This window comes from Lutjanus erythropterus, chromosome 5 (assembly GCF_056507025.1).
Source record: "Lutjanus erythropterus isolate fLutEry1 chromosome 5, fLutEry1.hap2, whole genome shotgun sequence".
Lineage (NCBI taxonomy): Eukaryota > Metazoa > Chordata > Actinopteri > Lutjaniformes > Lutjanidae > Lutjanus > Lutjanus erythropterus.
The window spans coordinates 8,892,171-8,913,196 of NC_139321.1; the positions used below are offsets into that span (position 1 = coordinate 8,892,171).

Here is a 21,026-nt window from a genome sequence, read left to right on the forward strand (position 1 = left end):
ATGCTACACAGGCGTGTTAAAAAAACATCGGTACCAAAAAAAAACGTGGTCTTAAATGTAACTCAGATGAAGAGCTCAGGATGGCAAATAAAGATAACAGTCCAGTTTTAAATATCATTTATTTACAGCAAGTTATTTGCTTAGTCTTTGAGTTTGAGTGATATGGCGATAAACACAGTAAGATGAGGGATTTGTCTGGCGTCAAAGACTTTGTAATGTATCATACTAATGCAGCCATTGCTTTAATATCTCTGTTTGTATTAAACCATTACAGGCATGGTTGCAAATCAATAAGCAGGACTGTTTTATGGACTGCAGGACTGGATTTACAGGATTTTTTTTTGCTTCACTGTGATGAAGTGCCTTGATTTGTGAGGTATTTAGTTAGATATCAGTCATGAGAGAACATTCCCATGTGGTTACTTCGTCTATGATAACTTTCTTAAGGGAATTTCCAATAAAAATAATGGTATATATTGATATCATGCTTTAAATTACATAAACTGTGATGCAGTTTTTTACCCAGCTCTGTTAGTCATATACAGTAGTTTTGAATAAATCTTTTTATATACATAAACAGGTTGTGTAAATAGTGAGATCACCCAGAAATAACAACCAAATAGGAAATGACCGTGAGGAATGACTCCACTCCAAATTGCAAAAAGGTTTCTGATGCTCCTCAGCTGTGTCTCGACCTGATTCTTATACAGGAATCACACAATGAAAATGTGTTTGAAATTGCTCTGTAAGTGCACGGTCGGGTTAAGTCATCTAAAAATGCTGGAAGTAAACAAGCGAGCTTTGTTTAGATATCCTTGGACACAACATTTGGTTTGAATCATACTTTTCACTTTTAGACGCAGTTTTACTCAGTATGCGGACATTCATATCCTGAATTTGACAGGATACAGTACACAGATGTGTTACTCTGTAAACATTCCCCCCATCCTCAGTGTGGTTGTTTTGACCGAAACAGACACTAACCACCATCTGAGAGGAACATCTGCCCGCCACGATGATCTGATTCCAGCTTAAAAGCTGGATCTCAACATGTCAAAAATAAACCGAGACTTGCTGAGAAATCTGCAGAGTGTATTTGTGTGTGTGTGTGTGTGTGTGTGTGTGTGTGTGTGTGTGTGTGTGTGTGTCTGCAGATTTGTGTAGTGCAGATATGTGCAGATATCTGAATGGTGGCTAGCGGGATGACAGCAGTGTATCCTGGCAGTCGGTGGGAGAATAGAAGCTAACAAGCTGCTGATGCTAGCAAGGTCTGAGTCGGAACAAATTCAGCAGATACAGTGAAAAATACCCACAGCCATCTCTGAAACAGACAGGCATTGCATTATCTCTCCATGTAGGTCAATTTGAGCATCCGACAACCCCGGCTTGCAACACCATCACCAAATGACAACACTGTTGCATGAGTGCAGGCAACACAGGCTTTTACAATAAACTATTAACTGGGAGGAAAAGACAAATCCCTGTACTCACATTAATGGAAGTTGAAAGGAAATGTCTTATTCGAGGAAAGTTCTAGGAAAGTTCCTCTCACATCGAGTCTGTTTCTGTCTCTGTGGCTGCCGGCTGTTCCTCAACTTCGCCAGAGCCATGCGCTCATTTCCCAAAACGGTCCGAAGCGAGCTGTCACTCACAATCAGTGTGCCCTAAAAACCTTGTTAGAAAAGATGCTGTTGGCCCAGCTGCTACTACTTTTAAATCTATTTCTGTGAGTGGAATTTTTGATGCATAATGTGCCCATTCAACCCAGTAGCTATTAGAGGAAGGGCCGTGAGAAATCAGAGCGTCGACAGAAACTTTGATTTTCGCCGCCGTGTGCAATTTCTAGCTCTTTCTTCCCTATTTTCCCCTTTATGTCAGCAATGAACGATTCTTTTCATTCTTCATTAACCTGCAGATTATTGTATTGATTAATCAATGAATTGTTTTGTCTGTAACGTCAGAAAATACTAAAATGCCCAGTGTGAGATGCAGATATATATGTAACATTGTCAATGCAGGACTATTACTTGTAATTAAGCATTTTTACAGTTTGGTCTCGCTACTTTTGCCTAAGTAAAGGATCTTAATGCTTCCTCCAATCATGCAAGAGAGGGCTGCAGGATATGGTAAAAAAAAAAATTATACTGCGATTATTTTGACCAGTATTATGACTGCAGTATGATCAAGGGCACAGATCTCATTACAACTAAGGGGGAGACGGCGGTGAAAGCGAAGTGAAGCAGAACCTCTGTCTCTATTTTGATTGCAGACTGTACTTAACAAGCTCAACAAATTACAAGCAGAGAGAAGCAGAAAACAGGTCGGTTTAAGCCCCACCTCTATGTTACTGTACGAGGTTCGTCATTAGAAGGCAGACCAGGTCGGTTTATGTAAATTATTAACGTTAAAATACCCTCTGCTCCCTGGGGGTCTTTCAAGTGGACAGACCGACAAACCAAACTCCATCCTAAAAGCAGGTGTTTTACAGCTGGGCTGTATTTTTTTCAAAGTAAAAACTTTAGTAACACCATGGCTAAGAATGTTGATTTTGATTGATTTTGCTTCGATCTGCAGGCACAACTGGCTTACATGTAATTTACTCAGTGACGTAATTAACTAAAAGAGTTAACCACAGCCATACACAACATGTATTGACTTGCTCAGTACTACAGCACTTGAAAAACCTTCAAAAAGTGTGTGAATTATCTTAAAAGTGGGCGTGGCTTCCATTAAATATATGTTTTCACTTACATAATTTCTTTTTAAATAATTTGTTGGGGTCCCCTCTGTGCTCCCTGGGATCTGTGCCCAAGGATATGATTGAAGATCAGAATGATATTTCTCACAATTTTTATTCACATTTTCATTCAAGATTTGTAACTCAGGACGTGTCTGCAGAACTACAGCATTTCATTTTAATGTGTTTTGTCTTGTCACACATTTTATCTTCATCAAAAACTGCAGTTTCTGCTATTTAGATATTGCACTTGGCCATATAGTGATTTAAATAATATTTTGAGTAAATGTCCAGCCCTACTCTCAAAGATATTAAGTTTAACATCATGTATGGCAAAAGCAGCGATTAATAATTTCAGCTGCCTTTAAAAAATAAATACGTTGATGAATCCACTAAAAGGTTGACAGAAAATCCATTTTGATGATAGATTATATGTTTTAGTTACTTATCAAGCAGAACATTCTTAACATTTGCTGGTTCCAGCTTCAGAAACATGACAGTTTGCTGCTTTTTTTTCTGCTTAACTTAATCGCAAATTGAATATATTTGTCTTGAGGACCGTTAGTCAGACAAAAGTTATTTGAAGATGTCACACTGGGCTCTTGAAAGCTGTGATGGGCATTTTTCATTATTTTCTGACATTTTATAGGCTAAAAGATGAATGCAGGGTTTTTACTCGCGGTGGGGTATTTTAACAGTGTGGTATTGTACTTTTGGTTAAATGAAGATCTTAATGCTTCCTCCACCACTGTTTTCTGACCAACATTTGATGCAGTCAGTCTCAAAAATATTTATTTATTCAAGTTTATCATGCCACGATGTCTGACAAAGAAAAGCACCAAATAATCATTTCAGCTGTAGTGACCATGAACGCAACACAACCGGCTGCCTTTAAAAAGTCATATTTTTGACTGACTTATAGATTTGTTGATTAACAGTTTAATTAAGAAAATTAATTGTGATGATCTGACCTAAGTAGATCCATTGATTAGTCCACTAAAGAGTTGACAGACAATTCACTGACAACAATTTTGATTATGAACATTATTGGTTGTTATTATTGACTGTTATGCAGGTATTGATATTGCTGAGTACATTTGTCTATACACAGATCCAATACCACATAATGTATTAACCTTAACCCCTCAGCATGGTAGTCACTCTCTGTATACATTTGTTCATGTTTTACAAAGTGTTTAATCTGAGCCAGACTATACAATAATGATAGTAATCACAGTATTTTTAATGCACTAGTATTGGTTGATATTCAGAGTTCAGGAATTGTAATTTGCAGGATGAAATGGTACGAAAGGGTTAACAGATAATTCTTTGACAGCAGTTTTGGTTATCAAATCTACATTCATATTATTTATCAAGCAAAAAATTCTAAATATTTGCAGGCTCTATCTTCTGCAACATGGCACTTTTGTTTCTTTTCTCTGTTTTATTTAATCACAAATTGAATATATTTTGTTGGTCAGACAAAACAAGTAATTTGAAGATGTCACCTTGGGCTCTTGAAAATTGTGATGGACATTTTCCATTATTTTCTGACATTTTATAAAGGGGGGAAAAAAAAGAGAATCAGTTAATTGAAAACAAGAATGAAAATCATCATTATTTGCAGCCCTAGACTCTCTACCGTCTGCGCCCACGCTCGATGTTGTTTCAACAAACAAAAAAACCTGCCCGGCTCTGCTTGGCTCTGACCCCAGATGCTATTGTGTTTAAGCCACATTTCCTCTGCCGCTGAATGCCAACGATTCCTGTGGCCAAGTCCCCAAGATCTCCCCATATGTCCACTCGTACTCCTTTGCCCTTTGCTCTGTGGACTATATTTCGGTGACTCATCCCAGTGTGCAATTTGTGCGCATTTTTTTACTGTAACATCTCTTTTTTTGTGGAGACACGCCCGGGCATAATCATGTTGAATCATCTGTTTGTGGGAAATTACGCGTCCTGACACGTCGATATCTAATTGTACTTTAAGTGCCTCATGTTCCGTCTTTTGTCTTTATAAAATCTGGAGTAAAAAAAAGGAAGTGAGAATTGATTGAAGGGGAAATACGGGGAGCCCATATTTTATACATCCATCGCTGTTCTAGTCTCTCTTTCTCTTCCACCACATCATGTCACCGTGCTCATTAGAAATATGTTGACTCACCGCCTCGCACGCATCTCTCCCCCCCTCGTCTTTTTTCCCAACATACCCGTCTCTCTCTTCTGTCGCTCGATCATTGTCTCCCTCACTCTCACTCCTCCTCCTCCTCCCCCCGCCTTCTCCCTCCTTCTGGCGGGTTGGCAGTTCTGAGGTAGTTGCTGTCTGCATAGCTAAGGGAAATGTCAGCAGTACACACAGAAAAATGGGTCAGAACATTAGAACGCTCCCTGCACATGCTCAGTGACACACAGTGTTGGGGCTATACGCGCCGAGTGAATCAGATCACTGTGTCCTCTCATATCCTCTGCCATAGTTGAATGTTCCCACTTCTCACTCCTGTCTTTTCTCATCAATTATTGACGGTGCACAACAGCTCACGGCGAGGTTCACCACTGCTGCAATCAGCATGAAGCAATGCGGCGGTCTGGACACGGAGAAGATAGAAGGCGGAGGCCGGATCAATTTTAATAAGTGTGCTTATTAGGGATGTAAATCACAAGTTTCATCATGATACGATCTCGATTCTTGGGACGACAATAAGATATTTGTTGATATTGCAAAGTCTGTCACAGTACGATTTCTGCTCGATTCAATTCAGAGGCCTGTGATCATCTGCCTGTTTAACACAATAAGTTACAGAAGAAGCTGCCACTTTTTTCTGCTTTTGGCCGTTGAAGAAAAAACCCACAGAAATTATTGTAAATAATTGTAACAGGTCAAGTGCTGTTTTGCTAGTCAACATTATTAGCTTAAGCCTATGGCAATTTAAATTGCATAAATTAGCCTAGCGACTAGAGGACTTTTCCTCTACTCACAGCTCAAAATGCATTTGTTATTTATGCAAACCCCAATTCCAAAACAGTTGGGACATTGTGCAAAATGTAAGTAAAACAGAAATTTGCAAAAACTTTTTTCCCTGTATTCATTTAGATATAGTACAAAGACAAGATATACAATCTTCAAGATGGTTAACTTTATTGTTTGTTTTGTTTGTAAATATACACTTGCCTTCAGCATGTTCCAAAAAAGTTGCAGATTTATCCCTGTGATACATCATCTTTTCTTTTAGCAACACTCAGTCAGCATTTGGGAACTGAGGACACTAATTGTTGAAGTCTTGAATGTGAAGTTCTTTCCCGTTCTCGCATGATATATGACTTTGAGTCAACTTTATAATGCACCACACATTTTCATTGGGAGACAGGTCTGGACTGCAGGCAGGCCAGTCTAGTACCTGCAGCCTTTTACTGTGAAGCCACGCTGTTGGAACATGTGCAGAATGTGTCTTGGCATCGTCTTGCTGAAATAGGCAGGGACGTCTCTGAAAAAGACATCATCTGGACGGCATCACATGTTGCTCCAAAACTCCACATGTACCTTTCAACATTAATGGGGCCTTCGCAGAAGTGACTGTTAGCCATCCTTAAATTCCTTGCATTTCTGTGTTAAGAAAAGTTGTTTTTAAACCATTGGACTGTTTGCCCACACAGCTTTCCACAAAGTGGTGAACCTCGCCTTGCATCAAATTTAGAATGAGTGTATTTACAAAGCACCAACAAGTTTAACAGTTTTAACATTAAATATCTATATCTGTGTCTTTGTATTGCATTCAGTTGAATACAAGTTGAAAAGTATTTGCAGATCATTGCATTTATTTGTGTTTAACACCCAACTTTTTTGGAATTGTACTTTTTCTTACTCACTCCTGGTCTAAGTCACTTCATCCCCTGACAGAAAACCACAGTTGAGATTCAGCCTGCATGCGCATTTTTTCAGCCTGACATTGTTGAAATGAGCAGCTAATGCTGCTGTAGTGAGAGCAACAAGCTAGCAGACTGGATGCCCCGGCCAGGTCTGTCGTGTTTCATGAGTATTTTATCTTCATCTGTTTCCAAACTGCTGATTTATACCTGAGAGGGGAGTAAATATTCTCATAGTCTTCTTTTTTTTGCTGCGTGCCATCTTCTGCCTGGTGCTAGCACTGTTTGAATATTTAGGAAGGATGTACACTTGGACAGAAACAGTGACACAGACATGTCATGGGGATTTCAAAATAAAAGCGCATCTTAAAGATATGGATCAATGTTTTCACTTTGCATCGATGATGCTGGATCGTTGATCACTGAATCGATACATCGATTCAGATGGATAGATCATTACACTCCTAGTGGTTATGTTCGCCAAATGCCCTCTAGAAAATGTTTAAAAAATGTTGGCCATGAATTTATGTCCCTCTTTGTCTTTCCTCTTTCCAAACGTCCTCCCCTTTTCTTCTCTCTTTTCTATCAGTCATATCTTCCAGACACCCGAATCGTTTCCCTCCCAGAGTGTCGGCCAAACTTGGGTGGAAATAGAAAATAGACCACCAGACTATTAGGTCCTTTTCGCTCACATGCACGAACACACACACATGCACAGCCACACACGCCACACAGACTTGCAACGAGGGGCTCGAATGTAAATTGCCTCCTCACACGCCCTCCTCTCTATTTCTCTCACACACCCCCTGAGCAGGCCTTGGGGCAGATGCAGATAAGGTCCTGATGGAGGCGATGCATCTGATAGTGTACTGTGGAATCCATCGGAGCGGCTTCGGTAATAGTTTATAACTGTCTTCTGTCTGCCGGCCCTGCCCTCGTAAAAGCCACGCTGTGGACCCACCGGTGTTTACCGCACAAAGACTTCAAAGTGCGTGTGCTGAAATCACAACAGACAGACAGATAAACTGTCTGTTTCCTTTGCGTTCCCATCAGACCTCGCGCACCCCCCCCTCCTCTCCACTTCTCCTCGTCTCCCCCCTCTTCCCTTCCTGTCCTCCTGCTCGCTCCTCTTCAGACGTGTGCCTCTTTCAGGCACAGCCAAGCCAGAGCAATAAATAAGGCATATTATGGCCTTTTAACGTGATGAATAATGTAAAACAATAAAAAGTTAATATATAACTACTTTACCCTCATTCTGCCATGCCTAAGTGTATTGTAAGAATATTCTAGGTGTGGGTTTACGTGTGTGCACGCGCATGTGTGTGTGTTTGTGTGTGCGTTTGTGTCCTACACTCTCATGAATGTGTCAGTGTTGGAAATGCCTGTCTGAGTGTTTGCTGAAGGAGCTGCTGATGTAGATGTGAGCTCATATTTTACGACAGGACAGGGATACTGGCGTGTTTCACAGACGTTTGCTAACTTGTCCTTCCTCTTTTTGTGCTTTCATCTTCACTTCTGAGACGCTTTCAACACATGCAAAGATAACCTTCTCTCTGTATAAAAAGACATATCAAAAAGATAATAAAAAATAATCCTCGCCGATGAAGAAGAGGAACGAGTCATTGTAATTCAGTGCATGCAGCTTGCCAAGGCTGAGCTTCTGTGTTTTTTTGTTTCCCACAGTCCCGAACGCGGCGAACCCCGCGGCGCCGGAGACTCCAGAAGACAACGCCATACCGGAGTCCAGTCCCAGTCCGCCTGACCAGGGTCACAATAGACCCGAGATGCCAGGAAACCCTGGTGAGTAGATTGACAGAGCGACATTATACCCCAAAAAGCTGCAGCCCACACTCTTCACAGAGCACTTTCTCGTTCCTAGAGTGCAAATATTTTAGCAAAATAAAGGTTTCTGAAATGTAAAAAAAAGAATATTCACAGCCCCGAGGGTTCCTCTAATAATTAATCACAATTAGCCTGAAAAGAGAAAATAAAAATCAGAGTCAGAGTCTCTCTTTGTAAGTATTCTCTCACATGCCTTTTTCATGCCACAGGCATTCCTTTGATTTCTGGGGGGTCAACATGTTAAAAAAGGTGTAAAACCAATGTTGTACAGAATAAAATAACACTCACTAAAGTGCAGCTTGCAATAAAACAATAAGAAACCGCACCCAAAACAAATGCAGCTCACCCTGAATCACTTTGCTGATTCACAGAGTACACAAAGGGTGTGCCGCACCCAAGGAGACTCAAAGACAAACTTCTTTATTATATATCTTTTTTAAAAACTCATTAGAATTGCAAATAAATGAAGATTAAAAGCGGAGATAATTGAAGAAGTCACTCGAGCCTCCCTGGCTGCTCTGGGCCCTCCTTATTTCCTGTTCTCACCAGCACCTTTTTCATAGCTGCTCTGCACAGGGGGGACCACTTCTCAACTTTTTGACTTACTCCACAACTTAGTCCAGTAAGGCACAAACTTCCTACGAGTACAGACTGTTCTGCCTGTCCCGATGTGATAAGCCGTCTTCATTTAATAATTGCTTATTTGACATTAGTTGCGCTATAAAAAGATTTTCTAATGTCACTTTTCCCCTGTACCCGGGCATTTACCTGTCTAGCATTGTTAGATCAGTGATTATGTCAAGTGAAGAAGAAGTGGAGGGAGGAATGAAGGATGTGTCAGTGCGCTTTGAGGGGCTGATATTTCGGGAATGAAATTTCTGACAGCCCCTCTCTACGGCTCTCTCCAGAATGTACGAAATTCCTCGCGCCTCTGATTTCACCGATAAGGCTGGAATCGGTAGCTCTCAGTGATGTCACTTGCTGGCGATAAGGCGTAAGGCGCAGATAACCCCTCCTCAATAAATGGTTAAGTGCAGAGTGGTCAGCCGAGTGCGGAGACACAGTCATTAGAGGGGATGGCAGTCTCCGGAGGTATGAGGCTTTTGTGTGTGCCTGGGGGGGTGGAGGGGGGTCATGGACAGTAAAGAGGTGGTGGTGGTGCTGGTGGTGGGAGGAGGTGAGTGCTGCTCTTTGGCAGCAGCTGCATGCATACATGGAAAACAGATTTGGTTCTTCTCAGATTTCAGTCACTGGAGGAGCCAGTCATTCTCCCTCTCATCCAGTAACAGCCTCCACCCCCCCTTGCTCCCCCCTGCTCTGAGCCCTGTAGACAAAAGGATAAAATAAAATCAGATGTTCAGATATGCCCCCCCCCCCTCTTCATTTTTCTTCATATCTCACTCAGCCTTTGCCATACAAATGTGGCCTCAACATATCATACAAGTTGCCCCGGCTCGATCTTATCTGAGCAGGGATCTTTGTTGTGTTGAGTGATGACTCCAGATTTCATTAGGAGGCTATTTTGATTGAGCTAATTCGATTAGATTACATCAATGGGGCTGTTAGTCATGTTGAGCAAACAACAAACGGGGATGTGATCACAGTTGATTTAGGCACAGAACAGTAAGATCTGCACATGACATGGCAGGCTTACTGTAAATGTTATTACTCCTCTGATTGCTCGCCAGTCTCTAAGGGACTGTATGAAAATGATTTGAGTTTGGAATGGGGACCAGACCTTATTTTTTATTTAGCAAAAAATGGCACTACTTTACAATAAGACTATAAATGATTTGTAGTTAGGTTATTAATTAGGTTGTAACAATTTAATAAATCGCCAAGAAGCTGTTACAACACACGAGATAAAAAGGACAACACCGACCTGTTGCTTGCCAAATACTGAGCTCGCATTTATCTGTAGTGTCAGAACCCCAATTCCAACCTCAGATCTCATCGCTTACTTAGATTACATTATCGTCTTCATCAGCAGCTTTCATATCTTTCAGCTTCATTGCATATTTACCAGCATTTAACCACCGCCAGCATATCGTCATAGTCATAAAGTTTCCTTTGGGGTCAAACTGATTGCCAGATGTACACACCAAGGCTATTATATATATTATTACAATATTTTTTACCCTTTTTTTAGCATGCGCTCTTTTACACTTTACAATAAGGCTCCCTTTTTAAACATGTTTACAACCTAATTAATAACCAAATTCTAAACTATTTATAAATGTAGTTTGTAAAGTGGTCATGCTAAAAAGGACCTTCTATTTTTTTGGAGCCCCTTACCCCTAAGTTAAAAAAAAACTGCAAACCCCCCCCTAAAAACCTCGAAATAATATAATTATTGCAGATTTTTTTTCTTTACATAGTCAAGTAAATTTTTCTTCGTATAGTGGCAAATCATAACAGAAACTATCTCAAGACACTTTTTTATATAGAGCACGTCTAGACTCTATAATTTTATTTACAGAGACCCAGTAGTTCCCACCAGGAGCGAGCACTAAGGCAACAGTGGCAACAAAAAAACTTCCTTTTAACACTTAGAAACCTTGAGCAGATCCAGACTTTTTATAGACACCAAATGAGTTAAAAGGGAACAGGCAACAGCTCTGTGGCGAAGGGCTTGCGCAGCTCTATTTTTTTACCCCACGGCAGATCCTTTACATATGGCCTTTATGGAACAGATGTAAGCCATCTTTTGATATACCTAGTTGACCTCTTTCTATATTGTAAATCTCAGAAATGTAAAGGTAAATATTGGCTAAAAAAAAAACCTTCTTTGCGTTCCAAAAAGTTATACTGCTCTCCCTTCAGCAAAAATAAAACTAAAATACAGTCCACTTTCTCTGACTTCTTCCCTAATAGGTCTTGTACAGTCCCTACGAGCAGTAATGCTAAACTTAAGGCCTGGAGGCCAAATCTGGCCCTCCAACCACTTTCCAATTCAGAATGAAAATAAACTGATTCACTCTGGGAAGTTTTTTGTTTGTTTATACCAATTAGTAAATGTTCAATAATGTCCCTTGGCTGTTGCTTGGGAAGTTGCGTATCAGTCCTACAAACACTAAAAGAACTTAAATGCTATTTATTTTGTCCCTGTGTGGAGCAGTTTATGTTTATGCTTTATGTTTATGATACATCCAACATTTCAGTGATTGCATGATAGAAAAGGTTCCAGCTCTGTTTAATGTTAGATAAACTATTTCAAATGAAAATAAAAAAAGCACAACTAAAATGCAGCTGCAGTTATTAAATGCAGAAAAATATCTGATTTATCTGTCATTCATATCACCAAATGTCAATCCTCATGCCAGTTAATTTAGAGAGTCATTTAATTTGGGAATGAAGAATTTCAAAGAAGTATGGGTCATGGTTCTTTTAATGTTTATTCCTTTTTTCTGATAAATATTATTCATATTTGTTTATTAAATGCCCCCTGGCCTCCAGTCATTCTGCAAAAGTGGCCCCTGGGCAAATCAAGTTGAGTTTCCCTGAACTAATCCCTCTCTCTTTTCTCTGTCTAGACACCATGAACCAGGACCAGTCCGGTTCCTCGGGAAACTCGGACGGCATCCTCGGCTCCAAAGTGGCCGTGTTCTCCGCCATCGGGGCCGGCTGCATCATCTTCCTCCTGCTCATCCTCCTCCTCGTCATCCTGCTCATCAAGATGCGCAAGCGCGCCAGGAAAAACGCCCACTCGCAGCCACGCCCCTCGGCGCTGTCGCTCAGCACACTGTCCAATCCCAAGCTGCCCGGGGGCACGGCTGGCACGGAGCCCAGTGACATCATCATTCCGCTGCGGACAGAGAACAACTACTGCCCTCACTATGAGAAGGTGAGCGGCGACTATGGCCACCCCGTCTACATTGTCCAGGAGATGCCCCCGCAGAGTCCCGCCAACATCTACTACAAAGTCTGACACGCTCCGCACAGCCTGCGACACAGCCTGGAGAGGGAATGAGAGGAGCGCTTGATTTACGTTCTGGGGAAGAACGCTTTCCTTTGCATTTTGGGGACTTGATGCCTCTTCAAGCCCGTGTTATTTCTACCACCTGCTGCACAAATCTGGAGAGACAGGCACTGACAAGTAACCAGCGGGGTTGTGAGCTGACCGACGAGAGAGGTTTATTCTGTTTGTTTTGGGTTGTCTGACAATCCCACCCCCCCCTCCTCCTCCCCCCTCCTCCTTCTCCCCTCACCTCACCTCACCTCCAACCTTCTACACTCCACCCCGCTGTGCTCCCCGACAGGGGGAGGAGGCGGGGCTGGAGCGAGCCCGCAGATGGAACTTCCTGGTCCACTGTCCCCCTTTTTAACGGGCAGGATATAACTTATCTCAGTTCCCTGAAGTACAGTCTGTGCTACACCCAATTAAACGCACCATCCTAGCACACCAGCCAGGCAGGAACAGGCAGACACAGGCCCCGGACGCCACTCAGCCTGCAGTTTGTGTGTGTGCTAGCATAAAAACGTGTGTGTGTGTGTGTGTGTGTGTGTGTGTGCGTGCGCGTGCGTGCGTGTTAGTCAGGGCTCTGTGCCGGGCCGGGAAACTCTCCAGATAGCTCAGGTATCAGACACAGTGTGTGAAATAATGTGTTCCTCTCCCTTCGCACCTCTGATGTTTGCCTTACTTACTATTTTTGATGGAGGATTTCCTCGAACCCTGATTCAGTTCACAAAGCAGTTGTATTTTGTTAGACTTTTCCTACAAGTGCACAATGTATAGAGTTGAATAGATCATCATTATTACTCCACCTTCTCACCACCCATGTCATCCATCGCTCACGTTTTTCCTACCTTGACCTGGACTGTTGATATCGAGGTGTGTGTGTGTGTGTCCCTGAGAAAACTCCCTTCTCCACTGGTCTGATATGAGCTTTACCATTAACTCTGGTATTTATGACCTACTTGTGTGTATTTGAGGGTGTGTCCTGTGTGTGAGTGTGTGTGTGTGTTTGGGCATGTCCAGGCCAGTCTTGTATCTGGGCAGACGTACGCAGAGTTACTGTATCGACAGACAGACTGACGCGCCAACAGACAGACAAGCCTGAGATCTTACAAAACCCCTTCCAGCGCTCCAGTTGGCACCGATTGAAGGTTTTGTGTGTCTGATGAGCTTTCGGTCGGGGAGATGGTTTTTTTAAGACAGCAGGCAGGTTGATATTTGTTTGTTCTAGCTTCTGGTGCTACAGTGTAAGCATCAAACAGTTAGTTTGGTGCCTGCTGCCCGGGCAAGGTGGGCGTAGGTTTGGGCGGCCGGCGCTGATTGGCTGGCCTACATAGGTAGGATGCCCTATATATAAGTTGGATGGCGAGCCACTTCTGAACATTGGGATACAGTATTGTCGAATGCCAATTGGCTGCCATCTGTAGATGAGTCAGTGGAGTGCACAGTCAGTGGCGTCGCCAGCGTGTGACTAATCTATGTGCCATCTCCGTGCCCACACTCACCAGCCGGGGAGGAGAGAGCGCGAGAGCGGCGGATAAAGGAGAAAATGTTCCTGTGACTTGGCTTTAACCTGAGAGGAAGATGGCGGCGTGGATGGGGGATGAGCCGGGGTGAGGTGGGGTTGAGATGGGGGGGGAGGTGGAGGTAGTTTAGCATTAATTTTTCCATCCTCTCACCAGTTGTGCTGTGAATAAAAATGCTGTGCAGAATATTCCACAGTCAAGGTGTTCAGCCAGCGAGGACACTGCAGCTCAGCTATCACACAGCCCAGGGCAGCGGCACCGAGACAGGATTTACTGCAGCTGGATGTGTGCACGTGTGCACGCCGACGCTCGCTTTTAGGTGTAGGAGAAGGGAAGGGGAGGGTGTCGAGGTGTTTGAATCTGTCTGCGTGCACATGTGGGTGCTCCTGTGTGTGATTTGTGCTTATATTTGCAGTTTTTCCCCCCTGCGTTGTGTGTATGTGCGTGTGTTTGTGGTGTAGCAGCTGAACAGACTTGTTTTGGGACTGGAACTAGGTGCTCCAAAACAGTGTGGCTGCCAAAGTACGGAGCGCCGCAGTCCCAGTTAATGATGTGTGAGAAGAGAGGGGAGCAGATAAGGACAGCTATTCCTCAGCGCGCAGAGACGGGCTGACGTTCGACGCACATGTGCGCACACACAGGCACGTAGACACACCGAGACTGACGGGTCCAGGTTTATCTCCAGTCAAACGGTCAGACTGCCAGTTATGTTTATTCACCGGCGGAGACACCTATCATCCGCTGCCACATACTATTGCCATCCACGGATACACACTGCTGAGTTAAAAGGCAGTCCAGCCTGAAGACTCGTGGAAGACTCCAGTGGCTTTTGCGTGTCGTTAACCTCAGAGTTAACAGCCTAAACAGCTGCTCGTGCTTTTGTGGTCCTGTGTTTTAACTCAGCATGCAGCCCTCAGTGGCCCTCTGTGAAACACATCTACATCAAATGTTTTTGTTTCGGATCGGTGCGCATCCATTCACCTACACCAGCCAAGGGAGTCATTACCAAATTACCACAAACCATATCTCATTTTTATTCATTCTAGTGACCACTTAATGTTATTCAGATTTTTTTTTGGGGGGGGGAGAAAAAAAAGATTAAAAAGAGAGAGAAATGTAAATATATGGATAGAGCCCAATTTAAGATGTAATTTCACCTGAACACTGCTCATAAAAAAAAAATTTAAGATTAGATTTTTGTAATGGAGGATGTTTGTAAATAGCTGTCTTTTTAAAGTGTGTTTTGTATGAATCCTTGCATTTTTTGTCTCTGTTTGCAATATGTTTTTATTTTATTTTCTTTTAGAGTTCAACTGAATATTGCAACGGACACATGAGCTGTCTTTTCCGCAGCGTCCAGTATTGTCAAAAAAAAAAAAGTCTTTGTTACCACATGTGTTAAAAAAATGGGGTTCAGAGTTTTTACATCGCCATTCAACAGGATTCTAGTTGCTCAGAAGCTGTGCAGGACTGAAGCTTTGTCACTGAGCGAGCGAGCAGCTTTGAAATGGATAGGTCATTGAAACTATGAATGATAAGGCCCCCTTTTCCCTGTTGGAGACAGCACTTAAACTCTGCATATGAAGACTGTGTTATTTCACTGCCTTTGAGTTACCTACACCCTCCACTCCATTATAAGATGTAACAAAAAACATTCTGGTCCAGAAAGATTAATCTTTTTCTCAGTTTTAATAAGTCTGTTGGGCCGGATGGAGAGAGACGGAGCGAAAGAGGGGGGGGGGAAAGGAGGCTACGTATGAGAGTGTGACCGCTCTGCGCTCGCCAATAAATCATCCGGTTTACACCACTCATTATCTCCCAGGCGGTCCTTTGTTTTAAAGTTGCTCTCTCCCTCCTTTCCTGATTTAGCACAAGGATGTTGGTCGCTCACGGTCTGAGCCTCACTGTAGGTTGATTTCTGCTATTGTTCAAAGCCACAGTATTATTTTTCAATGTGCATGTGTAAGCAAAACCTGTTGAATTTGTTTCCCTTTGTTTGAATCATAACTGTCAAGTTTTGTTCTTTTTTTTTTTTTTTTTTTTTGCCATTCACTCTTTTCGCCGCTTCTCAGCGTAACCTATTGGCACCAGCTACAATGGAAATAACGTTCCACCAGTTTGGAAACTACCGCATATTGATAAATAAAATTTTTCCCATGGAACTCGTTTTGGAGTGATGTTGATTTCTTTCTTTGTTTTTCCTTCTAGCTTTACAAAACATCCTCTTGGAATTATAAGGTCTATGTTCTGAGTGGTTTTGTTTTTGCATTCCAAACAGAAAAAAATCATAAGTGGGACAAGTTTCATGCATGAATATGACAGACAACGTAAATGTACAATATTAAAATCCTATCAATTTTGTAGATGGGTTTTATTTTTATTTTTTTTTTGGAACAGATTAAATGCAGCTAAAACCCTCTAATCTTAAGAAATCGTTTTCTGTTTGGACTTACAAGGCTGTATCTCCCAAAACATTAATGATTTATAATGGAACACAAACAGTTTACTCTTAGTTTGTTTTAAACCAGAAAATTAGTGCTGTAACAGAGTGCCTACATGTATGGGAAAGTTAAACTCAATGCTCTCCTTAGACACTTTCATGATGTTTAGTTTTATATCAGAAATTATTCTGATACACCAAATACATCTCATTTTGGGGGAAAAGGGAAAGAAAAAAATGATGGATGAATGGGTTTAGTATTTATGTTGTGATTAAGAGCCCATCAATTCAAATGCAAACTATGATATTTAAGACGTTTTACAATTTTTAAGAACCAGCAGAAAGACTGACAGTGCTTCAATAACATGATTTCATGATTCACAAAGGTTTTTTTTTTTTTTTAAACTTAACTGCTGAGTTAACAGTTCAGTTGTAAACTTCTCGTGAAGGACAACAGTACAAATGCAAGTTTTTATCCTTTTAGATCCTTTTAGTTAGCATTAGCTGTAGATTAGTATTAGGAAGCTAGCCTTAGCTGGATAGCATGGTAGCTCGCTAATAAATAAAATAAACTCCTCAGCAACATTTTAAACATTAAAAAAGACTGGACTAGTTTGTACTGCTCGGCTTCACAAGCCTCTCAAACCATCCTCTAAATATTGCATTGTGTGACATTTTCTCTTTGCTCCTTGTCACTGAACAGTACAGCAATATCACAAAGAAGCAGAACCTGATTGGTCGTCTTGTGCGCCTTCTAAGTGCTGATTGGCTCCACACTTAGAACCTTATAGAACCAAGTTAGAGTTGACTTTGCAGATAGAACCTTTCAGTTTTCTAAATTGCATACAACACTTAAAAAAAAAAAAAACGTTAACAAGAATGAGAATGCGTGAATAACCCAATTTGGACAAAAATGTCAGATGGAATCTTAATTCCAAGCGAACGAAATGTGTGTAAAAGATTTCATTTCCTATCTCCGTGACCACCTTGGTTCATGGTGGGAGCATAAACCAGCCGCCCACGCTCACAGTACTTCCCTTTCAGCCCCTCCACCCCCCAAAACCCTCACCTCAGGGGTCAGTGCTGCACAGATGGGTTTGTTCTGATACATTAGTCAGATTGAAATCACAAGCAGGCTTCATAAATTCATATTCGGAGAGTATGGACACGCCTTTTTGCATAGTAACTAATACCCGTATCAACCCGCTCTGCCCTGGTGTCCTCCAAAATTACATTTCTTCATACATGATTAAATCTGATTGGCCGCACTCGGCATTTCCATTGCGTTTTGTCTGAAATTACAGTCTGTGTTTAGCCGACTGAGGAACAAACTCCAAGTGCTCAGTGAAAGCAGAGATGGCATGAAATGTTATTAAAGTGATTGGGCATTTTCTCTGACAAACACATCAGTGTTTGTGGGCATGGCTTTCGTGTGGCGGATGATGTGAGCAGAGACGGAGTGGGCGAGTGAAGAGACTGATGGCAGCAGAGAGAAAAAGTAAGGGCAATGAGAGACATAATGTGCCTGTGGCTTCACTGGCTTCCCCCCCCCCCCACCTCCCCTCCACCACCACCGCCACCACCACCCCTCACTCCCACCCTCCCCCCCAACCCTCGCTGTTTCTCTCTGCGCCCCGGGGCAGGTACGTTCATCTGGTTTCCTGGCTCGGTCCCGAGACGCCCCCATAGATCCACGTTACTGTGGGTTTATTAAAACCTTCCCCCCACTGAGCTACTGTGTGTGACTGCATGTTTTTCTGTGTGTGCATATGTGTGTGTGTGTACGTATGTGTGTATGTGTGTGCATTTGCCACAGGGTTCTTCTGTTGTTCTACAACAGAGTCAACATCACAAAAATAAGGAAATATTACTGTTGCAGCACGCACTGCAGCAGTTTTACTCTTAATATTTCGGGAAATGCACCCTCCAGATCCTTATTAAATCAAATATTAGCTTGATATCCAATTGTCCAGCAGATTCGGGGGCTAAATTTGTAATACCAGACATTATATATAGTTATATATAGTAAAATGCTGCACCATTAGAAGACTTTAGCAGCTTATCAGCAGTATCGCCAGAGTAGATTTATCTTCTCCAGCCCAATAATTGCTCAAAAACTGATTTTTTTAAATGCATGTAATAAAAATGACAATTAATTGTTGTTTTATTATTGTGTCATATTAAACATTTGTCATGAACTCCAATACAGTTGTTATTGTTTCTGGATTAAAGTGTTTGTGAGTGTGGTTGACAGCAGATGGGAGGCTCCAATGCACCAATAAATCTATTTCATTTTTGCTCTCTGCCTTAAAAATACAGTAAAAAAATAAAGGTACAGCTCAAATAACAGCAATAATAAGGTTTTATCAAACTTGGTAAACTACCATAAGCTTTGACAGTACAAATGATGGCAAGCATAATAATGCATTATATGCATTGAAGGAGAAATCTGTAATATATTTACTGTGATTTATCATAAAACGATCATGATATGCCATCAGAGATTATGGAAACATCAAATACTTCTTCTACTGCCTCTCTGACAACAAGGCAACAATATTGCACTCGTCTTACGCTCCTGCAGTGTTTCTGCAGCCTGCTTGAGTTTCCTCATGTTTAGGGATTAGGGGGCAAAGGGAAACAACTCGCTTCAACCATATATACAATATTAAATAGGATTTCAACCTATTTAATATAGGGCCTTTGGCTCCCCCTCAGCATTTAGACTGCTCATTTTTGGACACACAATATGTAGCATATTGTTCCCTTAAGATATTTACATGTCAGTGTTCTAGCATTTGCACACTTAGACTCCACTTATGCATATTTAAACACCGGTACATTTTAAAATTGCGGTTAAAAACACCCCTGTGAGTTATATCACTTGATGTGAGGATGTGTAATTCCCAGCATTGTTGTGTTTTGTTTTTTTTTTCATTGTGTAACATGGTGGCTCGCATGTCTTTATAGATGAAACAAGTCACCTGGGAGAGCAACAGCTGCCAGCAGTTTGAGGTGGCTTGGGAACAATTTAAGTTACACTCATTCTCATCCATGACTATGAATACTAATCGTGAAAGGAACTTCCAAGGAATATTTTTTTCCTCTCCAGTTCATTTTTCTAACAGTCTGTAATGTAGAAAAGAAGGAAATCACTGGAGATTATCATCGACTCACTCGCTGTAGAGGTACTGAGACCTACAAGCAGAGCAAACATGCATTTTTATTTGTGAGATGATGTTGAACTTTCTTCTCTGCCTGACAAAAATTGCATAATATAAATTCATAGCGTGTGGCCACCATAGTAATTACTTTCAAACTGATGTAAACTAAATGAGAACAGTGTCTTTTAAGGTGAGGAAGCAGAGATTAATGCCTGTTTTTGAGCTGAGTAATTCATTTTAGATTGGACTGGTGGTTGTTAGCCGCAGATGATCACCAACCGGTTTTTGCATTAGCATAGTTTACTTATCATTTTGTTTGCTCCTATATCACTGCCTGCGAGGTGAGTCGTTCCCAGTTCTGACAGGGCCACGAGGCCAGCAGAGCTTGTAAAGGAGCCCTGGATGGAAAATAAAGTTGTCAGCGGGAGATGTAAAGTGATAGCTAACCAGATGAGGGAAAGAATTCAATAACATTGGTGCGATTCCTTGAGCAGTGTAAGTTGGCACCGCATCTTAGTTTCCCCTCACGTTATTTCACACACTCCGCTCCCACACAAAATCTGCTGCATGTGCAGACACTACCCTTGATCTGTTGAAGCAGGCGAGTTCAAAACTCTGCAACTTCTCAGCTGTGACCGTGCATCCGCGGGGAGGGCTCGTCAATACGGCTCTTAAGCGATTCGGTGTGCCATCTCCTAATGTTTTTTCATATGGATCGTGCAGGAGACTCGTAACTCACACCAGAATCAATATGACATGCTATGGGACATGTTCGTTCTCATGTAATGTACATATGCATATTTAATGAGTTAATGCATCACTCTCCATTCATAAATAATGCAGGCCCACTAATGCCTTTCATCAAATGCTGCTCATCAAATATCAAGCAGATTTTTGGTCAATCTTCGAGCTGCAGAGGGAACCTGAGACGGCACGAGGAAACGGGAACTGGGAGAAGAAAAACCATGAAAGGGGAGTTCATTAGTCAAACAGTAACATATGGATCATTCATGAAAGGGCTAATTAATGTGATCCAATCAATTGGGGGGGACTATATCTAAACAACATTCCTCTTTAATCCCTCAGAGGGGCAGGAAATGGAAATTCCACCAAAGCATCTTCTCTTGGGTTATGGTATGCTTCTTTTTTTTATGTTTCATTACACACACGCACTCACGTGCGCGCACAGCCGTCAGCCACATATTGATGGCATTGTTATGACCAGAACATGCCTGATCAGGCCTGGGCCATGGCAGGGATCCAGGTTTGACCGAGACTCATCAATCATTCACAGTGTGTGTAAGAGACTTACACACACATACACACTTATGAAAAAAAAGAAAAACGCACACACACTCATGGGAGAAAAAGCTGGGGCGGCTGGCTGCTGGGTCACAGGTGTGGAGACCAGGGGAGAAAGTGGGAATTATTCCCTTTCTTTCTTCTTCTCCTCCCCTTTAAAGAGAAACAGCTCGCTCCGTCTGCCTCCCTCCCTCCCACG

At 41.9% G+C, this 21,026-nt stretch overlaps 1 protein-coding gene across 1 annotated transcript in view; it reads left to right on the forward strand.

Moving 5' to 3' along the window:
- The window catches only part of efnb1 (ephrin-B1), an 81,371-nt gene extending 65,288 nt beyond the window's left edge, over positions 1-16,083 (forward strand). Inside the window, exons 4-5 of the mRNA XM_084718692.1 lie at positions 8,282-8,398; positions 11,974-16,083. Of these exons, the coding sequence (XP_084574818.1) occupies positions 8,282-8,398; positions 11,974-12,368 (512 nt within the window). The 3' untranslated portion in view covers positions 12,369-16,083. The remainder of the gene's footprint in view (positions 1-8,281; positions 8,399-11,973) is intronic.
- Positions 16,084-21,026: the final 4,943 nt, after the last annotated feature.